The 13,911-nt window shown below is 34.0% G+C and overlaps 1 protein-coding gene and 1 long non-coding RNA gene across 4 annotated transcripts; both read right to left on the reverse strand.

Annotated features, from left to right (window-relative positions):
- Positions 1-8,286: 8,286 nt before the first annotated feature.
- LOC118481984 lies at positions 8,287-9,348 on the reverse strand. The gene is made up of 2 exons (XR_004866570.1): positions 9,255-9,348; positions 8,287-9,115 (listed from the first exon to the last, which is right to left on the reverse strand). It is a non-coding gene; the product is annotated as an uncharacterized LOC118481984 (long non-coding RNA).
- Positions 9,349-9,408: 60 nt separating this feature from the next.
- LOC118481985 (glycosyltransferase BC10-like) lies at positions 9,409-10,881 on the reverse strand. Of its 3 annotated transcripts, XR_004866576.1 has the most exons (5): positions 10,540-10,881; positions 10,172-10,217; positions 9,990-10,053; positions 9,771-9,809; positions 9,540-9,605 (listed from the first exon to the last, which is right to left on the reverse strand). XR_004866576.1 is itself a non-coding variant. In XM_035977358.1 (3 exons), exons 1-3 carry the CDS (start codon positions 10,074-10,076, stop codon positions 9,483-9,485), a joined length of 249 nt encoding a protein of 82 aa, XP_035833251.1. In that variant the 5' UTR covers positions 10,077-10,106; the 3' UTR covers positions 9,439-9,482. The 3 variants fall into 3 exon arrangements, 1 of the variants encoding a protein (XP_035833251.1); XR_004866574.1 differs by lacking the exons at positions 10,172-10,217; positions 10,540-10,881 and adding an exon at positions 9,409-9,432 and having other exon boundaries at positions 9,990-10,112; XM_035977358.1 differs by lacking the exons at positions 10,172-10,217; positions 10,540-10,881 and having other exon boundaries at positions 9,439-9,605; positions 9,990-10,106.
- Positions 10,882-13,911: the final 3,030 nt, after the last annotated feature.

Raw genomic sequence — 13,911 nt, forward strand, 5'->3', positions numbered from 1 at the left:
GGAGTGCATGCTAAAATTTCATCAAATTCAGTTGTATCAATGGCTTCACAATTATTGAAGTTGTTGCTGCCTTAATTGCCCCGGTATATTATTTTATGTTTTTGGATCAATAAAAATTCCTTTTCCATCATGAGCATTTGATATGTTTAATACCATGGGAAGAGAAGACTGAGTAATAATTTGATTTTTTTAAATATATTTTGGTTGTTATTTAGCTTATATGATTGTTACTTGACATTGTCATTATACCATTAATATATCCGTCCACTGGACGGGTATTAAACTAGTTGTAATTGTTTAAGGTTGTCTTTGTTATAAAATTTCCGAGAGAATTTCATTGTGGAAATTGATACCGGATGTAAGGTCCAGTCATCGAACCTTAAAAAGATAGGACCTGGCCCATAAACCACAAGACACTCCGGCCACAGTGATGGCCGCACATCGACTGAACTGAATGGGTCGGGTGATGTCATCTAAATCTAAGAGTATAAATACCCAGCTCCAAGTACAATCAAAATACGTTCTTTTGTACCTACGTCCTTACTTTCTCTCTCTACAATAAACACTTATCATCATGCCAGAAGATGGCCACAGAGTAGCCTTCCACCTCTGCGACGAGCCTAATGGTTCTTTGTTTTGCAGGTCTCTTCCCTGTTACAGGATTCAATCCACTAGTCTAGTTTTTGGATCTTCAGTTATAAAGTTTGAGTGTGTGTGTATATTGTAACTAAAATAGTTAAGGTTAAACAAGGTCATTGAAAATTATTGCCTTAATATATAGAGGTGTTAAAGTGTTACACTACTTAAAAAGACATTAGCTTTTCAATCTCACAGAATTTTGGCATAAGATGCCACATGACCCATATCTTGCGGAATATATGTGATATGCTTCATTAGCTTTTCACTATAAAAGTTTATGAGACGGTGATTTTGAGTCAAATAACATCACACTTAACAATAACCTATACGAATTATTAACATTTACTTATTTTGTAAATTCAGAAAAGGGAAGGTTAGGGTTTGTAATTCAAAAGGGGGTGACGGCGCAACTTGTTGCTCGTCTACCTTTTGTTTTGATGTAACTTTGACAAGTTTTTTGGTGAAATGTAAGGCGATTATTGATCTGAAAAAAAGTAAATATTTTTATTGGGTTACCTATATGTTAAATATTGTGTATCTATTGATTAGGAGAAGATATCCAATGCATTAAATTGCAAAAGCTTGATGTCCGGAAACATGAAGCAATATGATAAATTAATAGCAACTCGTGACTCTTTATAACATCTCTAGCTTCAGATTCTTAGTTCACCAGCTTCTGAGTTTTTCTATTACTTTTTTAACTATTAAATTCTCTGAAAAAAGATTTGCAAATACATGCCCAGCTGGAAACAGAGTGGCCCTATGACTTTTGGACTTCGAGCCACACGATCAACTACTGATTATTAATCCTTAGGCTATAGGGTGTGGTTATGACCCTAATGGTCATCATGACCCTCCACATGAGCGTCATGTCAATCACTTTTAATCCATCATCCAAAATCACTACTCTAAGGGTGTGGTCATGATCCAAACCAATATTTTCTTATTTTAATTTATTTTTGTGAAAAGGGAAAGGAAACATTAAAAAAGGAAAGGAGGCTCATGGTTGCCATGGTTTAATCCATGCCAACCATGGTGGATGATGTAAGGGGATGGTGTAGCAATCCAATAATGATCCTATGTGGCATTAATGATCCAAATCATGTTCCCCGCACCCTTTAGCCTTATATATGTAGGTAAAGCCGTAAAGGATCAAATAAAAACAAAATTAACTTACGAAATGTACGAATTGAGGGAAAAAACAAAAAGTGGCGGTGTCATTTTGGTAATTATCAGTAACTTCAAATTACTGGGGAAAAAGCAAAAAGTGGCGGTGGCAATCTGGTAATTATTTGCAACTTCAAAATTACTCTAGTAGAGTAATTTTGAGCATCTGTAGAGTAATTTTGAGGATTTGTAGAGTAATTTTGAGCATCTGTAGAGTAATTTTGGGAAATGTAGGGTAATTATCAAATTACTCTAGTAGAGTAATTTTGACTTCTGTAAAGTAATTTTGGAAAATGTCTTGTAGAGTAATTTTGTTAGATTTAGTTATGAGGTTTAGCTTTATGGTTTAGTTTTTAGCTTTTAGTTGGGGGGGGGGGGTTAGGTAGGGGTGAGCAAAAGGAAAAACCCGACCCTATCCGACCATTACCCGACCTGAGAACCGATTAAACATAAAATACAGAACCGATTCACTACCCTAAATATAGGGTCGGTTCCGGTCCATAGGTCCAAGTCGGGTTTCACTATGAAAATAACCGAAAACCGACCCGACCCTATTTTATATGAAAAATTGGAACCGATCTAAATACCTAGGTACTTCGGTTCGGGTCGGGTTGGGTATATTTTCGGTTCTTGGTTATTTTAGGTCCGGACCTAAACTTGCTCGCCCCTAGGTTTTTTTTTTTTTTTTTTTTTTTTTTTTGGGGGGGGTAGGTTTTTGGGGGTGGTTTAGGTTTTTTTTTTTTTTTTTTTTTTTTTTTGGGGGGGGGGGGGGAGGGGGGTGGTTTAGGTTTTTTGGGGGTGGGGGGGTTAGTGTAATTTTGATAATTACCCTACACGACCAAAATTACTCTACATGAACTTTTACAAAATTACTCTACTAGAGTAATTTTGAAGTTGCTGATAATTACCAAAATGCCACCGCCACTTTTTTTGACTTTCTTTCAATTCGTACGTTTCGTACGTTTATTTTATTTTCACAGGAACTTAACTCTATATATGTAACTTGCTAAACGTATTATATAACTAGTAAACTGTGTCGTGGCGTATCGAAAAAAAATTACGTTAAAATATATGTCAAATAAAAACGTAGATAAAAATAAGCACGGAAACGTATTATATTTGACTCAATTTATTTCTGAAAAAAAAAATTTACGTGAAAACGTAGACCAACCGAAAACGTACATAATAATAAGCATATTATATTTGACCCGACTCATTTTCGTGAAAAATTTACATCGAACGTAAGTCAACTTGAATCTATACCCACATGTATATAAAAATAAAACGTAAAATTCGATTACAAAGTCTTTAGAAAGTTAACAGGTTGTAAGTGTTAATGCAGGTTGTAAGTGTTAATGCTGAAAGTTGAGTGATAAAAGTATAAAAATAAAAGTACATTGTTTTTTTTTTTTTGAGCGACCAACAAAATTAATCCTGAAAACTCTCGGGGCACCCACTGGACCAAATAGAGTACTCTGAGAGTAACCCGAGTCCATCATCAATTTCAGAAAAAAAAAAACCCTATAACTCACCGCCCATTGTAGGTTACAATTTCTAGTGATATACCAAGCTCCTCAATTTGAGACCCGAGTCTCATCATATGATCATGATTTTAGGTTATTATTATCATTTCATAAGCACAGTGGTTCAACTTATATACAAAATATTGATTACAAAGCCGTCCCCGAAAACTCTAAAAAATTTTAAGACCTTGCATGACAAAAAGAATTGGACCAAAATTGTGGTTAAGGGAAATAAATTAAAATTTAAGGCCTCGCATGACAAAAAGAATTGGGCCAAAATTGTGGTTAAGGGAAATAAATTAAAATAAGTAAACCATACTGATGAAGTCAAGACTTGAATTTGAGACCTTTAGGTAGCGTTTGGTATGAAGGAATAGAAGGTGGAATGGAATGGATCATTCTGATGGAATGAAAAGAAACATGTTTGGTTATCATGTGGTAATGGAATGGTGCATTCCAAAGGAATGTAACTCCTTCCAAATATAACAATTTCCATTCCTTGGTATGAGGGTGTTTTTTTTCCATTCCTTAAATATATTATTATTATTATATTTATATTATTATTATTATTCATACTAATATTAATATATATCAAAAAATTTATTATTAATTTTTTACCATTAATATATTATTATTATTATTATTGAGGCAATTATATTTTTACTGTTCGGAAAAAAATATATTTTTGTCGTTTTTAATACAATTGTGTTTCGTTACTTCATCTTTTTTGATTATTAAATTGTACAAAGCAATGATTTATTCTATTCACATATGAGTAACCAAACATCACAATGGAATGGAATAATCCATTTCATTACGTTATCCATTCCATTACCTGGTCCATTTCATTCTCTCATCCATTCCATTACCTCATACCAAACAGACCCTTACAATATTTTAAGATGATACTTCCTACTCAACTACCCAAACTTTTTAAAATAATTAACAAGTGCAAATACTAAATATATAATTTAACATATATATAAAATCTCATAAAAACTTTTCAGGCTATTTAAAAATTTAAGACTCGAGCAACAGCATGAGTTGGCCGAACCAATAGCACCGGCCCTGATTGATTACTTCAATTGATTCTTCCGATGGAATAAAATATAATTTCATGGAATGCATAGAGTTTCTAAGTAGCCTTTTAATTATTAGAGATTCCATGAATCATCTTAAAATCTTTCTAGGAATCGTGCTCGGCTATAAAAATATGTATACATATTATTTTCAATATTTGCAAGTACAGTAAATTTTAAATTGCGAGGCACGGAAATTTATCCACGTATGTGTATGACACACGTGTACACTAAGCTCTAATTTTTTTTCGAAAGGTAATATTATTCATACTAATCCCTAATTAAAGTCTAAATTAAAATCCTTCCATATGTATGTGTTTGACGTATGTATTTGTATATGATGTATGATGCATGTATAGGTGTATGTGTGTATATGTATTGTTTGTGATTTATTTGGCAACAACGGAAGACACAACGAGTTGTTCTGTTACGGGTAAAAGATCAATGGCTCAGATAGCAGTAGATGGAAAGGTCTGTCAAGAGTTAGTGGATCAAGCAGCAAGGGATTGAGGGTTAGTTCACAACAGTGGATTGGGTAGAGAACGTCAGGGATTAGCTGACAGTGGATTAGTCAACAGGGGTTAGTTAGCAGGGGTAGTCAGCAGTGGATTAGCAACAGAAGTTGTTAGTTAGTTAGACCGTTATAGGGGTAGTTAGTTAACAGTTGTAAGGTGGTTAGGAGTTGGGTTATAAAAGAGATGCGTTGTAATAGAATAGGGTATCTTGTGAAATAATAATCAGTTCCCCTCCTAAATTCTCTGTTATCCCCATTAACGTACTTTCGGAGCTTATTCAATCATTGAGTTCCCTGAGCATTAATAGAACTTGACCATTGTTAATCAATCTCAAGTTCATTCAATTTCAATCCTTAACATTGGTATCAGAGCTGTCTATTCTTGAACACTCTTGATTCAATTCAAACACGAACCCTAATTCAGCCAATTGGGGAAAATTTGCAGCGTTCAATTTTAAATTCTGAATTCAATCAGTGTTTCGGTTGAATTCCTTCATTTGACGTCCGTTCAATTCAATTTCCATTGATCTTTGTTCAGATCAATTTCCTAAATCAAAATGACGAAGAGACATGGTCATAATGATGCTGATGATGCTGAAAGCAGTCAGCAGATGAATAACAGAATCGATGAAAACACGAAAGCATTGGAAGAAATGAGAAATATGGTGACAGGATTATCTTTACAGTTGACTCAAATGGTCAACAATCAAGGCAATGGAAGAAACCATCAAAGACAAGAGTGGCAGAATGATGGAGAAGGGTTCAATTTTGCAGCAAGATTGACCAAGATTGAATTTCCTCGGTTTAAAGGTAATGATCTAACTTCATGGTTGTTTAAGGTGGAACAATTCTTTCAGTTGGATAGAGTGTCGGATGAAACAAAGGTCAGATTGGCAGCCATTCATTTTGAGGAAAAAGCATTACAATGGTATCAATCTTTTACGGGTCAAAGAATTGAAGGTGAAGTTTTGACTTGGGTGGAATTGGTAGAAGCTTTGAAGGTCAGATTTGGGAAGTTGTTTGATGATCCTATGACTGATCTTAAGAACTTTAAACAAACCATTTCTGTTCAAGAGTATCATGACAAGTTTGATGCCATTATCAGCAGACTTCAACTGCCAATAGAGTATGCTCTGAGTTGTTTCATGGCGGGGTTAGAAGAGGAGATACAATTGCAGGTAAGAATGTTCAACCCTAAGAATATTCAAGAAGCCTTCTGTTTGGCTAAACTGCAAGAAGCCACTATCAAGGCTAAGAGGGGAAGGGTTGGGTTCAAGCCACCCATTTTACCTAACCCAAGTAACAATAAGCAACCAGTTTCCTTTAGTAAGTCAGTGAGTCTTGACTCAAAAAAGAATGTGATTAGGAAGAACTTGACCAAAAGTAAAATGGTTGAAAGATCAAAACAGACTAAAACTTAATAAGAAAAAGAATGATATCCCTACTAGAAAACACAACTTACAAATATATCACTATCAAAAAGTCATGGTTGTGCTCACCAACAAGTCACTGACGAATCATCGACAAATAAAATAAAACAAAACCCCTAAAACGAGAAACAATGTTTTCATCACCAAAGAAAAAACAAAATCTAAAGAAAATGTAAAACAATTTTCTCACGTACGTATCTTATCAGACAATATGATTTTTTTATAACTTTAAAACAAGGCCAACCCTGAGAATTCGTGTAGCCTATTTGAGCTTCAAAAAACGTGCCCTTAATCCTTAACGAAATTGAGTATTGCCGTATTGGGCTTACTAAAGGTTTAAACCTAATGTCAATGGGCTAATAACTAATATAAACCATAAAAATAGTTTTGTAAGTGAACCTATGTTGGTGTTTATATTGGTATACCCTTTTAATTTATTTTTTTACATATACATATCAGATTTTTTTTTAGAATAACGTGCCCCTTCGAAATATTGGGCCCTGACCGGTGGTCTCCCTACCCACCCTTAGGACCGGCCATGCTTTAGAACATCCTATCCTTTTGTGAGGGATATGGATTTAAAATGATAACATTTTTAAGTATGTAGTTGATAATCCCTCACTAATTACAAATGAACCACTACTAGTGCTCTAGTGGTGGCTACGGATATTTAAGTTTCACTTATAGTAGGTCCGGGTGAGTTCTCCCTTCAGGTCTCAAGTTCAAGTCTGGTTGATAGGGGTTTCTCATTGAGAGGTTTAAATTGGAGATCTATTGTGCGAGGTGACTCTCTAGCGCAGACTCGATTAAGACAATATATGCTAGACCTCATGAGATTTGTGAATAATTCACACCTTTCAAAAAAAATAGCAAATGATGAAAAGACTCTTATTTGTAGCGTACGTAACTTAATTAGTATCTATGTATGAGCTTTATTTTCAAAATTAGTTGCTTTATAAAAGGGTTTTAAAATGGTAATTTTGAAACGACGAATTCTAATTTAAATTCAGTTTAGAAAATGAAAAACACAAAAAGACAAAACAACTAAGATGGACCATGTGAGGCAGATATTCCCAAATCAAGCAAGTAATCTTAATTGCATATTATCTTATCGAAACATCGATCCATTAAATTATAAATCAACACGTACATTGAACTTGACCGCTCAAATAATTAAAATCTAGATTGATTATAATATAACACAACACTACAATTTCAGTTTGTTTAATATAACAACAATTGATTTCATAACACTTCGGGGCAGTGGCGAAGCTTGAGATTTCTGACCAGGGGGTCGAAAACTTATATACCCAAAAATTTCTATAAGACTGGGGGGTCGAAAACGTATATACCCAAAAATTTCTATACGAAAACTACATACTCTTCACTACTGAGCAAAAAATTCGGGGGGTCGACCGCCCCCTCCCGCCCTATAAAAGCTGCGCCAATGCTTCAGGGAGTGGGGGCGTTGGTTGGGCGGGGAAACCATGCAATGCTGGGAAACCATGCAATGCTGGTTAACCAACTCCATGTCAGCGTTGGTTTTAGCGTTGCCCAGCCAGCGTCGCTATGAAGCCCGACGTGAGGCGGGGGGAGGGGGGGGGAATGCTGACTTGGCTGGCTAGTATTGGCTGTGACATATGACCGTTGGGCTAGCCTTTGGCCAACGACTATTTAAAAAAATCTTTTATTTGTAATCTATATACATCACTCGCCCTTTTCAGTGATCTAATAAATGGTGTTGGATCAAGTGGAACATTTATTGTAAATGAGTTGAATACAATTATGGGTACTATCTTTTTGATGGAACTAGAGGGTAGGCCCGTGCGATGCACGGCATGACCAACAGTTAGTGTCTTTCATTTTGTGGTGCGTTCGGGAAAAATGTTTATGCATGGATAAAAGGTGATTAGCCAAAAGACAATGTAAGAGAAGCCATACAAAACGTCATAAGAGCTTGTACCATAAGCCAGCCACACAAAATTTAAGGCGTGCATAGCACAGGAAACTTTGTTTGCGGAATGTGTTTAAGAACAAACTTGTATGCCAAGTCTAAAAACATACATTACAGGAAAAAAACTTAAAGGAGTTCATAAAGCTTCCGGTTTATTCAATAATTCACGAAATCTTCTGCCGCTAATGCATGCCCATGTAGTCGCCCTTCCCCTTAGTAGTTTCTTGTCTACAACAGGTTTAAGCAAGTAAACATAAGCAACGGCTATGAGTTAGTCAAATCAAATATCTTAACATATGTGCACGCATGACTCTCCATACATGACTAACCCATAAAAATCATTGAGAGAACTCACTACCATATGAAAACCTTAAATCATATTACAATATGCTACAATAAATTAAATAAAACCAGACTAAATTGTAACTGCCTAAAAACTTGAAATGACTATTAAACGAACTTAAACATAGATAAATGAAGGTAAATGAACACACATAAACAAATTTTTAAGTGAACTAACTTATGAGTGTAGCGACTGCAGTATGCACGTAAAGAAACATGAAACAGTAACAAAATAGATTACAACCGGTCTGCCATTATTAACATCATAGATTTCTTATACATAAACTTTAACGCTAAGTAAAAATATCAACAACTACCATGAATATAAACAAAAGGTATTATAAGACCAATAAAGTATAGAAACAAAATGGAAGCGAGCGAAGCAAAGCAGGTTAATTGGGCGAGGGAAGACTCTGTGTACTAACTTGCTTCTTTTATTCGGTAGGTGGGCACTCGTCATGAACCACCTAAGATTTGGAATGCAACAATGAGTGAAAGATATATGGTGTCAAAGTGTACATACCAAAAGCTATTCATCTTATTTGCTTAAAAAATTTATATTGTAGAGTTGGCATAGTATAGCACTATAGCAGTATTATTTGCAACCTTATTGTGATCAAGTGTGAATGAGACCATTGAATGAATAATGGGAGTAGCAACAACAAATTTGTAGATTTGGCCGTCATAGGATGCCATCCTTGCCTTTCATGACCTTTGCTTGATGAGATACCCATGAAGTGTGAGTTAAACTCCTATTTGTGGGTTCTCCTTAAAGGCCTTTTTGCTGATTATTTTAAGCCAGTTTACAAATGATGAACATAATGGTAAGCGAAGTTAGTTGCTTGTATTTCTTGAAGATAGAATACAAATATACTGATAATATGAACATACTGCAAGTAATGTTGCGGTATAATGTTCATAAGGCATGCAATTATGCTCCTTTGAATTATCAGCCAGCTTCAAAAAAATGAAAAGATCTGTTAGTAACAATCTTCTTTGTCATTCATTAACACATTCAACAAAAAAGCTCTCATTCATTAAAAGGCCACAAACAGGATGAAATCATGAAATAAATCAACACAAAATAAACAAATCATTAAATAAGCTAAAATATATACTCACAATAGGACAATCCCGCCAAAACTCAGATAATGATTTCCTCTGCAGGCAAGGAAAAAGACAACTAATTAAGAAGAAATTAGACCAGAAATAGCAGAGCACAACAATTCTTCCACAATTAGAACAAAGAGACCACAAATTTAGTAACTAAAACATTATGATTATGCATTCTTATTCATATACATCAAATAAAATGAAAACCAATGAAAGTATGAAACTCACATTTCTCAAATAGCTGAACTGAAATGGAGGCAATGCACCTGTATCCACACGGTTACTGGTGTTCCTTAGTGAAAGCAAAATATCCATTTGTAACACCACCGAATATGTTATTATTTCCACGAATTCTTTCTATATCAAAACTCAAAATAATGCGACTAAACAAACTGGAAATAAAAACGTACCTGAACCAAATCAGAATACGAAAAGAAAAAACCCTTGCAATCAGACCTATGACACGAATAAAAAAGATCTGAACCCAATCAGAGGCGAGATGTATATGAGTATTTAAACAAACAAACCAACTAATCGTGCACAACTATCTCCATATAAGCGACATCCGGTCAGAATCGTGGCCGGAACCCTTTCTTTATCTTTCAGATGGTCCGTAATTGCTCATCAAAGTAACATTCCAAAATACATAAAACAGTTAAAGGAATTGCATATAACCATATTCAATACATATATTTGCATGAAACTTTTTTATAACCATCCAATTATTAAAGACGTATGAAGCTCTAAATCAGATAAAGACAAAAGAAAAAAAACATACCAGTTGAGAGAAATAGCAGGGAATAGAGCAACCGCACCTCGAAAAGTGATAAGGAGTCCCTTGCCGGAGGAGTAGAGGAGAAGAGCAGGCGGAAAATGCGGATGACACTTCGTATACCACCTTCGATCCTCCGTTACCTTACCTTGACTGAAGTCGTTACCCCATCACATCACCCGGTTCGTTCTTCGGAACCCTAGTCGTCACTCAAAGATGTGGCTGCTGACCACCGGCGAACTACCGTCACCATCGTCACTATATGTCACCCTTGAGCGGTGATGTTACCCCCATCACCCTCGTCGTCATCTCCTGAGTAACAGATGATCACCGGGTAATGTAGCCGGCGACCGTCCACTCTCTCTCCAGGCCCCTCTCTCTCTCTTTCTTTAAACCTGGATGTATCTAACTTTGTAGACGTAGTGTTATGTGAATGCGAATGTGAAAAGGAAGTAAATAATAGTTGATAAATTGATAAATAAATAAATTTTAATTAAAAGTAAACGATTCAATTGCAATTGCAAGTTGTAGGAAACTCTTTAGTTTCCAAGGAGTTATTGAGAAAAAAGGGTAAACAGGGATTAATGTTAAAGTTAAATAGGTAAATTACTTCTCTTTGAATTCCATTTAATATTTTTTAACTTAAAGACTTCTAATTTACCTCTATTTCATTATTTGTAAACTTTTAGATTATGATTTTGGAATATATTTTTTAATCAATATTGTTTTAAGTGTTGAATTTATAACATCATAAATTTTGACTTTAAAAACATTCAAAATAATATTGAAAAAACTGTTTTACAGCAAAAGTAAATTTTTAAACCATGGTCGCATGACTGTTCTCTTTAAAAAAAAATAATGATTAAGAGCTATGACGTATTATATATAAGCAAAACTTTCAATTTTCACATAACAGAGGCAGAAGCTTATAAAAAAATAGGCAGGGCTTATAAAAAAATGAATTCATATCATTAGGTTAATATCTTATTTGTAAACAATTATATTACACATTAAATCATAAAATATGTAAGTAATGGTATTAGAAAGGGGAAAAATGTAATAATCATTTAATAAGTTCATTAAAGGTAAAATAGTAATTCAATAGGAGTAATTTTAATAAAATGGGTAAATATGTAACATGTATGGTTTAAAAGGGGGAAATATGTAATTGATTTTATGGGTTAAGTATATATGTAATAAATGATCTTAGGAGGGGGATATATGTAAATGACCTCATTTAAAACAACCATAAATTTTGGTTTTAAAATAGTACATATAACTAAACTTTAGAATATATATAGATTTACCTTGAGTGGGTTGTTTTTGTGAAATCATTTTCAAGAGAGGGAACCCTAGATCCTAAAAGAATAAAGTTTAACAAAGTTCAGATGGCGGCACGTAAAGACATCGAGCGAGCATTTGGTGTTTTGCAGAAAAGGTGGCGCATTTTGAGCATGCCTTGTAGATTGCATGAAAAAGATCAAATAAGAAACGTGATGTACGCATGCATCATTCTACACAACATGATTTTAGAGGATGAATGGCGCGCAATAGTTGAATATTATGACGAGAAGACCGCATCAAATAACGTAGACATTAGTAACGGAGAGAGAACGCAAAACCAAAATCTAATCAAGTCAAGACAAATAAGTTAAAATCTTCGAACTGATTTGGTACAACATGTTTCGACACTTCCAATAGACTAGAATCCTTCTTACCTGTTTTTATTTATGTCGTCATTTGTATTTAATCTTAATCCATAAGATATAGATATAAAATACATAAGTTTTTCATATAATTTTAAAATCAAGATATCATATGGCTTTTTTAAATATATATGAATCCATATTAAAACGATTGCGAGACATGATTAGAAGGGTTTGACCAAATCATATTCAAGTAATGAGATCAATAAAAACGTAATAAAATTAAGTACCATAAAAAAACTAATCTGGTAGATATTTTAACTGTAAAGATAATCTAAACCACATATTTTCAGTTGTAAAAACTAACATAGAGTCATAAAACTTTAAAAATAACAAGAACCCCATTATTTGCTACTATTAATTACTTTTTGTAAGAAAACTATAATAAAAAAGATAACCCTTTCAATAAATGATTATAAGCACATGAATTTCTAGAATTTAATGATTAAATGCTTAAGAGCATATTCATTAAATTAATTTAGTTGAAGTTTCCACCTTGGATCTAGAATGAAGCCAGAGTCTCACAAGTTATTAAATTGGTTTCTTTTGTGTAGTTTAATACTTAGATTATTGAACCCCTCGTGCGTTTTGGTATCGAAATCTTATTTAACTCAAAAGCGTATTAATTTATCAATAATATATCAAAATAATGATAAACATAAAAAATGACAAAACATTAGGGGTGAGCAAAAGGTAAAACCCGACCCTACCCGACCATTACCCGACCCGACCCGAGAACCGATCAAACATAAAATACAGAACCGATTCACTACCCTAAATATAGGGTCGGTTCCGGTCCATAGGTCAAAGTCGGGTTTCACTATGAAAAGAACCGAGAACCGACCCGACCCGACCCTATTTTATATGAAAAATTGGAACCGATCTAAATACCTAGGTACTTAGGTTCGGGTCGGGTTGGGTATTTTTCAGTTCGGTTCTCGGTTATTTTCGGTCCGGACCTAAACTTGCTCACCCCTACAAAACATATTGATTCATAAAGAGTTGGGCAGCGGATCATAACGTGTTTGAGTTGATTTTTTTTAACATATTTAAATGCTATAGCTAATATGAAAATAGTGTAAGAGAAAGAGTATTGATGTATATCATTAATCCCATATATAATCTAGGTTGAAACTCAAATATTTACACAAATGACAAGTTTCATTTGTTATTGATTGTATTCTCAACGGAGTGGTGGGTAATTGATAGGTCTATTCATATTATTAAATGATTATTATGTATATTTGTTAATTTTATTGTAGTTCCTAAATCTCATCAGAACCTATTACAGGTATTGTACATTGCTTATTATTAATTATCATAGAGTATAAATTTCATTTGAAAACGATAAACATATGAGACATTTAAAAAATATATTATATTGTTCTGAAAATGCTTATAATTAAGCTATCATGGGAATGGTCGGTGTCTAAAGCATACACAGATTGAAGTTTCCTAGTTACTTACAACTCAATGATTTAAGTACATATACATTAAACAACCAAAATTGGATGATGATTGATCTATGCAAGTTACTTCTAAAGTGGTGTAGTGAAGTTACAACTACCAAGTACTAACAAGTAACAAGACGGCGCACGTTCTCTCTCTACATATGTTTTTTTTTTTTTTTTAAGTAAATTACAAGTTTTGTCCTTTATGTTGGTCCTAAATT

The sequence above is a fragment of the Helianthus annuus genome, chromosome 1 (assembly GCF_002127325.2).
Source record: "Helianthus annuus cultivar XRQ/B chromosome 1, HanXRQr2.0-SUNRISE, whole genome shotgun sequence".
NCBI classification, from domain to species: Eukaryota; Viridiplantae; Streptophyta; class Magnoliopsida; order Asterales; family Asteraceae; genus Helianthus; species Helianthus annuus.